This window comes from Lampris incognitus, chromosome 8, assembly GCF_029633865.1.
Source record: "Lampris incognitus isolate fLamInc1 chromosome 8, fLamInc1.hap2, whole genome shotgun sequence".
Classification (NCBI taxonomy): Eukaryota; Metazoa; Chordata; class Actinopteri; order Lampriformes; family Lampridae; genus Lampris; species Lampris incognitus.
Genome location: NC_079218.1, coordinates 6,485,826 through 6,499,065, shown reverse-complemented (window position 1 = coordinate 6,499,065; position 13,240 = coordinate 6,485,826). Strand labels below are relative to the sequence as shown.

The following is a 13,240-nucleotide window of genomic DNA, read 5'->3' as shown; positions in this document are numbered from 1 at the left end:
ACCAATGTTACCCCAAAGAGAAGCAGTATGCTTGTAAGCAGGGCTGGGCGATAACTCAGCATTATATGTAGTCTTTCAGGGGGATTGTGATGCACAATGGATCTGGCTAGTTTACCAAAAATGTCCCAGATGTTTGGAGGGGGGGGGCATTATTTGAAAACTAGTTTTGGGGTCTGATGGTATACTTGACATCACCACCCAGTCCAGTGTGGTGCCCCACAGCTGGGCCCTTAAGCATGGTTTTTCTGCATAATGAAAGCGTGAAGTCCCCATGATCCTCGTAGTATCATCTAATCACCAGCACTTTCTCTTAGTGCAGTTTGAGCTCCCCAGAGTTGGTGTACTTCATGTACTCAGGTATACTTGAAAAATATGTTCCACATGCACAACACGTGGTGTTGCACTGACCTTATGCATACACACACCGCTGAAAGCTCCTCCATTCCTGCGAACGCCCATCAGGATCTAGTCCGGCTGATGAATCACATAGGCAACGAGGAGTAGTAGCAGGTCAGTGGTTCTCAACCTTTTTGGGGTGCTGGACCCCCTGCGTATTTTTGATCTACCCTGAGGACCCCTCCACCTGATCTTGGGGGAGGGGGGTTGCAATTTGATAGAAACAGTAGAAACTGCATTTTAAATTGCATTATAGCATTTATTCACTCTTTGGGGCAAAAATAAGAGCTTTCAGTTGTAACTTAGATATAGTTAACAAAACAGAATTCTTATGCAGTAACTTTCAGATATATGTAACAAAACAGAATATGTATTCAGTAACTTTCAGATATATGTAACACAACAGAATATGTATTCAGTAACTTTCAGATATATGTAACAACACAGAATATGTATTCAGTAACTTCCAGATATATGTAACAACACAGAATATGTATTCAGTAACTTTCAGATATATGTAACAAAACAGAATATGTATTCAGTAACTTTCAGATATATGTAACAAAACAGAATATGTATTCAGTAACTTTCAGATATATGTAACAAAACAGAATATGTATTCAGTAACTTTCAGATATATGTAACAAAACAGAATTCTTATGCAGTAACTTTCAGATATATGTAACAAAACAGAATTCTTATTCAGTAACTTTCAGATATATGTAACAAAACAGAATTCTTATTCAGTAACTTTCAGATATATGTAACAAAACAGAATATGTATTCAGTAACTTTCAGATATATGTAACAACACAGAATATGTAATCAGTAACTTTCAGATATATGTAACAAAACAGAATATGTATTCAGTAACTTTCAGATATATGTAACAAAACAGAATATGTATTCAGTAACTTTCAGATATATGTAACACAACAGAATATGTATTCAGTAACTTTCAGATATATGTAACAACACAGAATATGTATTCAGTAACTTCCAGATATATGTAACAACACAGAATATGTATTCAGTAACTTTCAGATATATGTAACAAAACAGAATATGTATTCAGTAACTTTCAGATATATGTAACAAAACAGAATATGTATTCAGTAACTTTCAGATATATGTAACAAAACAGAATATGTATTCAGTAACTTTCAGATATATGTAACAAAACAGAATTCTTATGCAGTAACTTTCAGATATATGTAACAAAACAGAATTCTTATTCAGTAACTTTCAGATATATGTAACAAAACAGAATTCTTATTCAGTAACTTTCAGATATATGTAACAAAACAGAATATGTATTCAGTAACTTTCAGATATATGTAACAACACAGAATATGTAATCAGTAACTTTCAGATATATGTAACAAAACAGAATATGTATTCAGTAACTTTCAGATATATGTAACAAAACAGAATATGTATTCAGTAACTTTCAGATATATGTAACACAACAGAATATGTATTCAGTAACTTTCAGATATATGTAACAACACAGAATATGTATTCAGTAACTTCCAGATATATGTAACAACACAGAATATGTATTCAGTAACTTTCAGATATATGTAACAAAACAGAATATGTATTCAGTAACTTTCAGATATATGTAACAAAACAGAATATGTATTCAGTAACTTTCAGATATATGTAACAAAACAGAATATGTATTCAGTAACTTTCAGATATATGTAACAAAACAGAATTCTTATGCAGTAACTTTCAGATATATGTAACAAAACAGAATTCTTATTCAGTAACTTTCAGATATATGTAACAAAACAGAATTCTTATTCAGTAACTTTCAGATATATGTAACAAAACAGAATATGTATTCAGTAACTTTCAGATATATGTAACAACACAGAATATGTAATCAGTAACTTTCAGATATATGTAACAAAACAGAATATGTATTCAGTAACTTTCAGATATATGTAACAAAACAGAATATGTATTCAGTAACTTTCAGATATATGTAACAACACAGAATATGTATTCAGTAACTTTCAGATATATGTAACAACACAGAATATGTATTCAGTAACTTTCAGATATATGTAACAACACAGAATATGTATTCAGTAACTTTCAGATATATGTAACAAAACAGAATATGTATTCAGTAACTTTCAGATATATGTAACAACACAGAATATGTATTCAGTAACTTTCAGATATATGTAACAAAACAGAATTTTTATGCAGTAACTTTTAACAACGCAAACGGGAGCGAGATCTCTTATTAAAATACAATAAATTACACTTGTGGAACAGATGTAATTAGAGAAAAAAGTCCTGTTACCCTTTATAGTTTAGGTAGATAAAGGTCTCAGTCACATTTGCGTAAAATAATCCTATTTCTATAAACGTCATAGGATCTTTTTTTTTTAAAGATATTTTATTTTCGCGGACCCCTTGCAATTACACCACGGACCAATAGGGGTCCGCGGACCCCCGGTTGAGAAGCACTGCGCTGGATAACGAGCAGCAGCGCTGGTGGCGCCAACTCATCGGCGCGCCTACAATCCCCACAATGCACCCCGAGCGGCTTTTGTTTCCGGTCCTGCGCCGTCCCTGGAGCGGATTGGAACCCGGAGTCAGGATCCGCTCAAGTGAGTAGTATTTTGCACAGGAGGTGAGGTGTTTTTCGCTCTTTCTGGCGCGCGTTTCCGCGCAGCGGCGGCGCAGCTTCGCGGCGGAAGCGCAGCCGGCGGGGGCGGCCGCGCTTCCGCCGCGCCCGCGACGCGTCTCCCGCCGGCGCGGCCGCATTGAAGCGCGCGGGCTCCCGCTCGGGTTTGCGTCTCCGTTCCAGCCGCCATGCCGATTGTTCTTTGTTGCATGGGGGGGGACGGGGGACGGTAGGCTTCTGAGATCGGAGTTAAAACCCGGCTAGAGTCCGGAGTCCGGGGAAATCCCGGATCCCGTGCCTGCGCGGGATTGCACGATATTCATTCTGCGATTGTAGATCAGACGGGGGTTTAACACTGTGACATCATGCCCAACTGGCTGCTCGCGGGGGTGGGGGTGTGTGGGGGGGGGGTCTGGTGCACCGAGGTGCTGCCAGGTCCACACATGGGCTTTTGCACGACCCGGTCCATTCATCCCAGACGCCTGAAAGTACAGGTCCAGTTCAACTGGCATCCCTCTAGGTGAAATGGTGCACATGGGCCTATATCGGAGTGTCCTAACAGTGTCCAAATGGCTCGCTGCCTTGTCATTATAGGGCCATGTGGTAAACCGTCCCTTCGTGGACTTGCAGGGTGATGTAATAATGGCAGAGCAGGCTGTCAGTTTGTCATTGCAGGGCCATGTGGTAAACTGTCCATTCTTCACTTTGCAGGTTGGTAGAATGGCAGAGCAGACACCAGATGAGTTCATCTGTGAGTATGGGTCCAGGTGTATGTGTGTGTGTGTGTGTGTGTGGAGGGGGGGGGGAGAGAGAGAGAGAGAGAGACTAATGCACATGACCCCCCCCCTCCCCCCTCACACTTGCTATCTGACATGTGTCACATCTGTTGCACCAGGGTGTGAAGACTGTGGCCAGTACCACGACTCTGAATGTCCTGAACTGGGACCGCTGGTGACCGTTGAGGATTCCTTCGTCCTCAGCAGAGCTCGGTGAGTTAAGGCCGCAAACTCTTGCCGTGCACCACACGACAGACCGGCACCAAACTGACGGTTCATCTGGTGGCAGCCGCGGTGTCGGCCCTGTGCAAAAAAAAAGGCCGCCGCCGCGAAAGGCTGCGATTTAATGAAATAATAAGAGGTGCGCGTGCGAACGTCCGGTTGTGTGCCGTCTGCATATCTACGCCCATAATTAAGAGATGACCGATCAGTCCCTGTTTAGGCGGTGAAGCGTGTGCAGGCTACGGTCACATGACTGTCTGGAGTGCTGTGTGCAGACCAGAAAGAAGGAAAAAATACTGAATTGTCCCTAGGTGTGAATGTGTGGGTGTGTGTGTGGGCCCTGTGATGGCCTGGCGGCCTGTCCAGGGCGTCTCCCCGCCTACCGCCCAATGACTGCTGGGATAGGCTCCAGCATCCCCGCCACCCTGACAGCAGGATAAGCGGTTTGGATGGATGGACACTGATGACAACGAGCAGGTTAACGGTGATGAACTGGTGGCGCACAAAAAAAGCACGACCTCTGTTATGTGGCAATATTTTGGATTCAAGCTCAGCAGTATTGGGCGCCACAACACAACAAATTTGTATTTGCATAAATCTGTGACGGTCTGGCGGCCTGTCCAGGGCGTCTCCCCGCCTGCCGCCCAATGACTGCTGGGATAGGCCAGAGTGTGTATAAAGTTATCGCGACGTCGTCCACAACGTGACTTTTTCACCAAATCGTTGCGCACGACTCATAACCGCAGAAATGTCACCGGGGTTACCGAATTGCTGAACGCAAGTCAGTTTTCTCAGGACTACGTCGAGCATCGCAGAGGCCGTGGGTGTTTTCAGACGGCTGTTCTGCCACTGTGCCTGCCAGGGAATCTGAGTTAAAGGCGGTGACGAGGGTTGACGGGGAGAGGAGAAGCAGAATGGTAGCGAGAACCAGAAATAAACAAAAAGGAACAAAAGAACACAAGGAACCTATCCAGCTCCGGACATCCAATACAACACACACACACAGAGCCAGATCTTACCTTGGCTTGGTTCATGCCGGGGTAGTCGGAGTGTGGCTGGCTTGCTTGAACGCCACTCAATGCGGCTGTGAACCTGAGCAGCTGTCCAATCAACAAGGAGATAAGCGGAGAGTAATTTAAGACGCAGCTCCGTGGTTTTTGAACCCTCGGCTATCTTTCAGAGTCAGAGTTGTTCGCCCGGGTTAGCCATTACTACACCGGACAGACTTTGACCGCTCGCTTCAGATGGGGCTTGATTGACGTGTCTAAAAGTGATTCGTTTTTGGGGGTGCCCCGGGTGGGTCACCTGGTAGAGCTCGTACCACGTAAGGCCGAGTGAGTCCTTAGCGCAGCAGCCCGGGTTCGAATCCCGCCGGGGCCCTTTGCTGCATGTCATCCCCTCTCACTCCCCTGCCTTTCTCTCTTCACTGTCACTATCTGATAAAGGTGGAAAAGGCCAACCCAAAAATAAAAAGTAATTCATTTTCAATGAGAGGCGAGTGGGCAGGTATGAGATGCAGGCACCCTGTCAGGCGGGGCAACAAGCGGGGGAATTCCCGTGAAACTGTCGTGGCCGTGCTTGTCTCTCACACACGCCTGGCCGCTGCCATCCATTTTGTCACCCCACAAAATGGATGACAGACTAGCCTTGCCGTGTGTGAGTTCCCTGACATATATAACTGTTTTCGGTAACACTTTAGTATGGGGAACGTAGTCACCATTAATTAGGTGCTTATTAGCATGCAAATTAGCAACATATTGGCTCTTCATTGGTCATTATTATGCACCCATTAATGCCGTATTCTGCATGGTCTTATTACACAACCAGTAAGCCATTAACTATGAGTTGTCCCTCTATAACCTCAGAAGTATTGCTTATTAGTAGTACCATCTCAATATGCTTTGCTTAGTATGGCCTTTATAAGGTGGTAGTACCACAAGAAGAGTTATTCTCCCTTACTAACACTTAATGAATATGGTCTGTTCTTACATAACAACACACAAAACTACAAGTGTTCATAGTGTTAAATTACTCTAAATTAAGTTTTTGTTACTTAGAATATGTTCCCCATACTAAAGTGACATCTTGATCATTACTAATTCACTAGTAATTAAGTTTTTGTTACTTAGAATATGTTCCCCATACTAAAGTGACATCTTGATCATTACTAATTCACTAGTAATTAAGTTTTTTTATGTTCCCCATACGAAAGTGTTACCCTGTTTTCTAAACAGTTGTACACCGATCAGCCAAAACTTTAAAACCACCTGTCTAATATTGTGTAGGTCCCCCTCGTGCCGCCAAAACAGCTCTGACCTGTCAAGGCACGGACTCCACAAGACCTCTGAAGGTGTCCTCTGGTATCTGGCACCAAGATGTTCCCAGCACATCCTTTAAGTTGCCAGGTGGGGCCTCCATGGATCGGACTTGTGTTTCCAGCACATCCCACGGATGCTTGATCGGATTGAGATCTGGGGAATTTGGAGGCCAAGGCAACACACCTTGAACTCTTTGTCATGTTCCTCAATCCATTCCTGAACGGTTTCTGCAGTGTGGCGGGGCGCATTATCCTGCTGAGAGAGGCCACTGTCGCCAGGGGATACCGTTGCCATGAAGGGGTCAGCATGGGTACGCTGACCGGTCTGGGGCTACACAGCAAGCTGCAATGCACCTTGTGTTGTGCGACCTGTCAATCATGGCCAGCATTAACTTTTTCAGCAGACTGAGCTACAGCAGCTCTTCTGTGGGATCAGACCAGACGGGCGAGCCTTCGCTCCCAATGAGCCTTGGGCACCCATGACCCTGTCGCCGGTTCACCGGTGTCCTTCCTTGGACCACTTTTGGTAGGTGCTGACCACTGCGTACCAGGAACAGCTCACAAGACCTGCCATTTTGGAGATGCTCTGACCCAGTCGTCTACCCATCACAGTCTGGCCCTTGTCAAAGGCGCTCAGATCCTTACGCTGGCCCATTTCCCTTCTTCCAGCACATCAACTTCAAGATCTGACTGTTCCCTTGCTGCCTATTACGCCTATGCCTAATGTTTTGGCTGATCGGTGTGTAACTCAACTCAACTCACCAGTAAACTAACTAACTGGAGTCATATGAAGGTTAGCAGTTATGTTAGTTAGTTATTGACTCTTTCGTTCAACATTTCTAGAAGATATACTTTAATATGTTGCTGTAGCCTATAAAGAAAATACAGTTGTACCGGCAGGGATACAGCAGTGCACAGAAGCCGTTTCCATGGTCACCACATGTAGAGCGCCTGGCGTTTACTCGTCTATTCACACGGGGAGCGCGTTGAGACCCCGCGGATCCAAGCGGGTACTCAGCCGGAGTGTCGCGTCAGTAGTCTTTCTGGTATAGTGATGGTTCGCCTGTTCGTCTCTGTTGCTGTCGCAGTGTTTTGGCGTGAGAATTGTTTGGGCAGCGTGAGGCTGAAGGTGAAAGCGTTGTGCCAGAAGCGTGAGAGTTGGCAACCCTGGTCCCGATACATACCGTTTGCAGGTTTTTGCCATGTTTCGTTTTTTAACATTTGGAACGACTCTTTTATATTTAGATGCTCTTCACATTGTAATGGATAAATACACATAATGATACCGGGGGTGGCACGGTGGCGCAGTGGTTAGCGCGGTCGCCTCACAGCAAGAAGGTCCTGGGTTCGAGCCCCGGGGTTGTCCAACCTTGGGGGTCGTCCTCTGTGTGGAGTTTGCATGTTCTCACCCGTGTCTGCGTGGGTTTCCTCCCACAGTCCAAAGACATGTAGGTCAGGTTAGTCAGTCGTACTATTGCCCCTAGGTATGAATCTGTTTATGTCGGCCCTGTGATGGCCTGGCAGCCTGTCCAGGGTGTCTCCCCGCCTGCCGCCCAATGACTGCTGGGATAGGCTCCAGTGACCCTGCGACCCTGAGAGCAGAATAAGTGGTTCAGGTAATGGATGGATGGATAATAATATTGGAGTAACAAAATCCTTCTAAAAACTTGAAATCAATCCACAATCCACAGGTGGCGGGCGATAAGACAACAGGTGAGGCTGTGAACAGCACGGTCACAGGTGTCGACAGTCGGGGCAGCTTATCAGTTTTGGACAATTCTTTAAAAACATGTTATCGGTATCAGGGCAGATAGCAAAATTATGCCCAGTTTGTCACACTGATATCACGCCATCGGCGACGAAAGGTGCTAATGGAATGACAGATGGCGGTACAGCCGACAAAGAAATGTAGGCCCGTTTTCACTTGAGGCGGCGTTGTGGTCGTCGGTATTTTACAGGGAAGCTTTCGAGCAGCGACCTGTTGCAGAACAAACGCAGGAGCATAGATGTTTGAAACTGGTATTCCAAAATAAATGTGATTTGATTTCTCCGTCTGAGTTGAAGTAGTTGGTGCTCGTCTCCTACAGTGAATGGAGACACTTGGAAACAGTGTCGTGTTCAGTAATAAATCAGGACATGTGTTAATAAAGCGGTGTTTTTAAGATGTTTGCATCTGCACCGAGCATCAGAGTTACAGTATGACGGAACGACAGGAGGTCTAGAAGCTGCAGCCACTCCCCCATACACATCAGTGGGGTGGAAGTGGAGCGTGTCTGCACCTTTAAATTCCTTGGAGTCCACATCAGCGAGGACCTCTCCTGAACATACAACACCCAGGCCCTTGTGAAAAAGGCCCAACAACACCTGCATTTCCTGAGGAGGCTGAGGAGCGCCCGTCTATCCCCCAAACTTCTCCCCAACTTCTACCACTGCACCATAGAGAGCATCCTGACCATCTGCATCTCAGTGTGGTACGGCAGCTGCACCTCAGTAGACCAGGAAGCTCTGCAGCGGGTCGCCAAGGCGGCCCGGCATATCACCGGTACCCAGCTCCCAACCATAAAAGACATTTATCACAAACGCTGCCTTCGAAGGGGTCTGAGCATCAGCAGAGATCCCACCCACCCCAACCATGGACTGTTCTCCCCCCTGTGCTCTGGGAGGCGCTACAGGAGCCTCAGAGCCCGCACTACCAGGCTCAGAAACAGCTTCTTTCCCCGAGCTGTTGCCCACCTGAACCTGGCCACCCCCTGAATGTCTGTAGATATTTTTAAATATTGTGTACTCGTGCTCTTTTTTAACTTATCTTTAGCTTTTGGTCTTCATGTGTGTATATCTTATACTGTGTTTGTCTGTCTGTCTTGCACTGTTTGGTGAGGCCACAGCCCTCATTTCCTTTTTAACATGTGCCTGCACATTGTTTTTAATGACAATAAAGGGAATTGAATTGAAAAATAAGTAAACTCCACTGGTGGGAACTATGACATATGGGCGTACTGCAGTGAAGCAAAACAACAAGTATCAGCATCAGTTGAAACGATCATGGACGTTATCGGCTATGAGCAAAAATGTCGCCATCGGGAATCAGGAACACATTATTTGTCTTTCCATTTCATGCACTTGCGAAATATCGTTTCCCCCAGCCCACAGCAGTGCAACACAAAAACAAAAACAAGCAAAACGACAAGAGCGCACATATGGAACTACAAAAAAAACTAAAATCACCGTCCAGGAGAACGAACGCCAGCCAGGATGACTGTCGGAACTGCCGGTCTGCATGGGCTAGCAGTTAGCTTAGCCGGCCCCGCTTCCACGTCCTGTCAGACCGCCCTCGGTGTTTCCTCCTCGGGCGCAGCTCCGGGCAGGGCCGTGGTCGCTGGGCTCACCGGAGCCAGCGGACCAGGCTCCCCCAGCCGATCCAACGCCAGCTCTCCCAGCCAGACACCGTCGACACACCTCCCTGCACTCCACACGACGACACTAAAAACACAGCTAATGTTTGGCGAGGCTCCCGCCAGGCCGCCCTCAGTGTTATCAGAACTGCCGGTCTAGCATGGGCTAGCAGTTAGCTTAGCCTGTCTCGCCTCCGCGTCCTGTCAGACCGCATCATCATCGTGCATCCCTAGTTAACGTGTGTGTTGTTTTGTCCCTGATCAGGTCTTCCCTGCCTAATAGTCTGGAGATCCAAGAGGTGGATGTTGGGGTAGAGGGGGTATTCGTCCTGCGACGACTGGTCAAGAGGACCAGGTTTGGCCCCTTCGAGGCTAAGCGGGTGCCCCACCTGGAGAAAGAAGGGCCGTTTCCCCTGAAGGTGCAAAAACACTGAAGGAGTCTTGATCAAGTATCCATGAACAGGAACTGGAGGGATGCTGTGCATTTTCTGTCCTGATGTGTTTTTCCCCCCATGGGCAGATCTTCCAGAAAGATGGCGTGGTGGTCTGTTTCGATTCCACGAATGAAGAAGACTGTAACTGGATGATGTTGGTGCGACCCGCCACCGACCACAAACACCAGAATCTGACGGCCTACCAGCAGGACAATGAGGTGTACTTCAATACCTCCCAGGTACCTCCGTCCCCTCGTGTCCTAACCTGGGACCACCCTTTGCCCAGCTTCTCTACAGGACACTGGGCTTGTTGTTTTAAGGGGGGGGGGGTTTCAGGTGTGGACTTACAAATTACACAAAAAAGTGACTTAGTTTGATCAGGATTGAGGCCCTTTACCTGTGAGGTGTCAGATTTATACATTACCTCAAAAATTGAGTTTGGAATTGTAAGCTAGGGCTGGGCGATAATTCAGGGTTGTGTATCGTCTATCTGGGCTGTTCCCGGGAGGAAATTCCAATATTGTCACATCATGATACTTTTATTTTATTTTCATTTAACCTTTATTTAAGTGGGCAAGTCAGTAAGGAGGGATTCTTATTTGCAGTGGCAGCCCTGAAAGAGGCAGAGTCTTACAATTTTGTTTAAATTAATACCCCCCCCCACCACCATGGGGCTTCTGGGTAGTGTAGTGGTCTATTCCGTTGCCTACCAACACAGGGATCACCGGTTCAAATCCCGTGTTGCCTCCGGCTTGGTCGGGCGTCCCTACACAGGCAATTGGCCGTGTCTGCAAGTAGGAAGCCGGATGTGGGTATGTGTCCTGGTCGCTGCACTAGCGCCTCCTCTGGTTGGTCAGGGCGCCTGTTCAGAGGGGAGGGGGAACAGGAGGGTGATCCTCCCATATGCTACGTCCCCCTGGCGAAACTCCTCACTGTCAGGTGAAAAGAAGTGGCTGGTGACTCCACATGTATGGGAGGAGGCATGTGGTAGTCTGCAGCCCTCCCCGGATCGGCAGAGGGGGTGGAGCAGCGACCGGGACGGCTCAGAAGAGTGGGGTAATTGGCCGTGTAGAATTGGGGTAAAAAAAGGGGGGGAGAGACAAAAAGTTAATTAATTAACTGATTGGTTGCTTGATTGATTAATTGATGACCCCAAAAATCTATTACCCAAAATTTCTCATAAAATAAATATTATTAGAAAACTAGTTTTGCGTCGACCTTATACTTCCTGTTACCAGGCAACTTGGTTTGATGAACCTCGCCTGGATTCTTGAACATTATATTTTCGCATACCGTGTAAGCGGATGTGATGTTTATCGATGTTGTGTGAAACTCCCTCTGAATACGCGGGAAACAATACTCCCATATCGCCCAGCACCACCGTACCCGATCCTGTTGTCTATGGTACTGCCGGCTTTCATCGGTAAAAGGAAACGACAGTTCCAGTCCCTTCCATGTGGGCGCCATGTCCCTTCCATGTGGGCGCCATGTGGCTGTGGGATGGCGCAGGTCGTGTATTCGTTGTTTGTCCGTTTCCGCGCCACGTTTCCGAGTGTCTCTTCCTTCTCTCCCAGGATGTGTTGCCAGGGACCGAGCTGAGGGTTTGGTACGGGGCCTTCTACGCCAAGAAGATGGAGAGGCCCATGCTCAAGCCCCCCGTCCAGCCGCCGCACCCAGGTGGGTTATATTTTACTGCTGATTGTAAATCACCACCGAGCTGAGGTGCAGTGCATCGTTAACCGACGGAACGTGTTCCAGGCTGACGAGGAGCAGCACGTAGCACCAATGGGTATCGCCCCCCAACTCCCCACCGCGCTTTTAAAACGAGTTGCATCTCGTAAAGCTTTTACGAGTTTGTGTCATGTGTCAGACCGCCTCCCTCTGTCTCGCTCTCTCTGTTGCTCTCAGATTCAATATGTCCTACCAAGCCAGAGACCTCAGACAAGGCTGAAGTCCTCTTGTCCCCGGTGGTTGAAGAAAATAATACCGGTAAGTTTGCAGGCAGAAGTGCCGTTTTCACAGAACAGCCTACATCGGTACAGAAAGGGAATCCCCCCGCCCCCATAGGTCGCACATATTCATTTCTATTCAGTACTTCCCTTTTCATTCTTTCGTGTTTCTCTGAATCAGAGAAGTAGAATACATCGTAGGCACGACTACTTTTTTAAGCGCTGGCCAAAACGTGCCTATAACGCACCGATATCACCTTCATTGGTGATGCCGACTACCAGTCTGAGTCAGCCAATACCGAGTACCGATCCGGTCCGTCACTTTTGCTGAGCAGTGCAGACGTAGACCATTAGTTTGGAGTCATTCAGCGAAATGATTCGAGGTAGAATCATATTTGTTGCCTCGTTAAAGAACTGCAGGCTTCTACGTGTCACACGTAGGAAGTCCAGTCATTTTGTCTTTATTTATGACATGTTACTCACTGACTATGAATATGACTTGGCCTGAATCCATGTTGATCAGGATGACCGATAGAAACCGTATTTCTAGAAACCAATAGAAACCAATCTGGGGTCATTTTTGGAATTATATTTCATTGTTTGGCGATTGTTTGGTAGCCAGGACATACAAACCTTTTCGCATGTTCGTTCCGGTGTTGCTTTGTAATTAGCAGCATTTTTATAGAGTTGTCCCAAAAATTCCTCATCCATATTTTCAATTGTGTGTCGGCACTGTCTGTGATGGCCTGGCGGCCTGTCCTGGGTGTCTCCCTGCCTGCCACCCAGTGACTGCTGGGATAGGCTCCAGCATCCCCGCGACCCTGAGAGCAGGATAAGCGGTCTGGGTGATGGATGGATGGATGAGTCAGACTGGAGACCTGTCTCTCAGTGCAACCTACCTCGTCTTTTCAAAGCTGCTATGAGGAGTTCCTCACTGATCTTTTATCTGTCTTAATTCAATTTGTCAGTTCGTAGATTAGGTATTGCTGTGTAACGATTCCAGATGCTTGTCTGTTGTTCGTATTCCCTGACAAATCTGATGGAAACAGTCTGATGGCACACAGACGGAAAGCATAGCTCGTATTTGAGATACGTGACCTCGCTGCT

The 13,240-nt window shown here is 46.7% G+C and overlaps 1 protein-coding gene across 1 annotated transcript in view; it reads left to right on the top strand.

The window, feature by feature from the left end:
• The first annotated feature begins 3,593 nt into the window (after positions 1-3,593).
• prdm15 (PR domain containing 15) overlaps positions 3,594-13,240 on the top strand; it is a 41,304-nt gene continuing 31,657 nt past the window's right edge. Inside the window, exons 1-6 of the mRNA XM_056285195.1 lie at positions 3,594-3,794; positions 3,939-4,032; positions 10,016-10,169; positions 10,271-10,423; positions 11,759-11,861; positions 12,093-12,173. Coding sequence (XP_056141170.1) covers positions 3,686-3,794; positions 3,939-4,032; positions 10,016-10,169; positions 10,271-10,423; positions 11,759-11,861; positions 12,093-12,173 — 694 coding nt within the window. The 5' untranslated portion in view covers positions 3,594-3,685. The remainder of the gene's footprint in view (positions 3,795-3,938; positions 4,033-10,015; positions 10,170-10,270; positions 10,424-11,758; positions 11,862-12,092; positions 12,174-13,240) is intronic.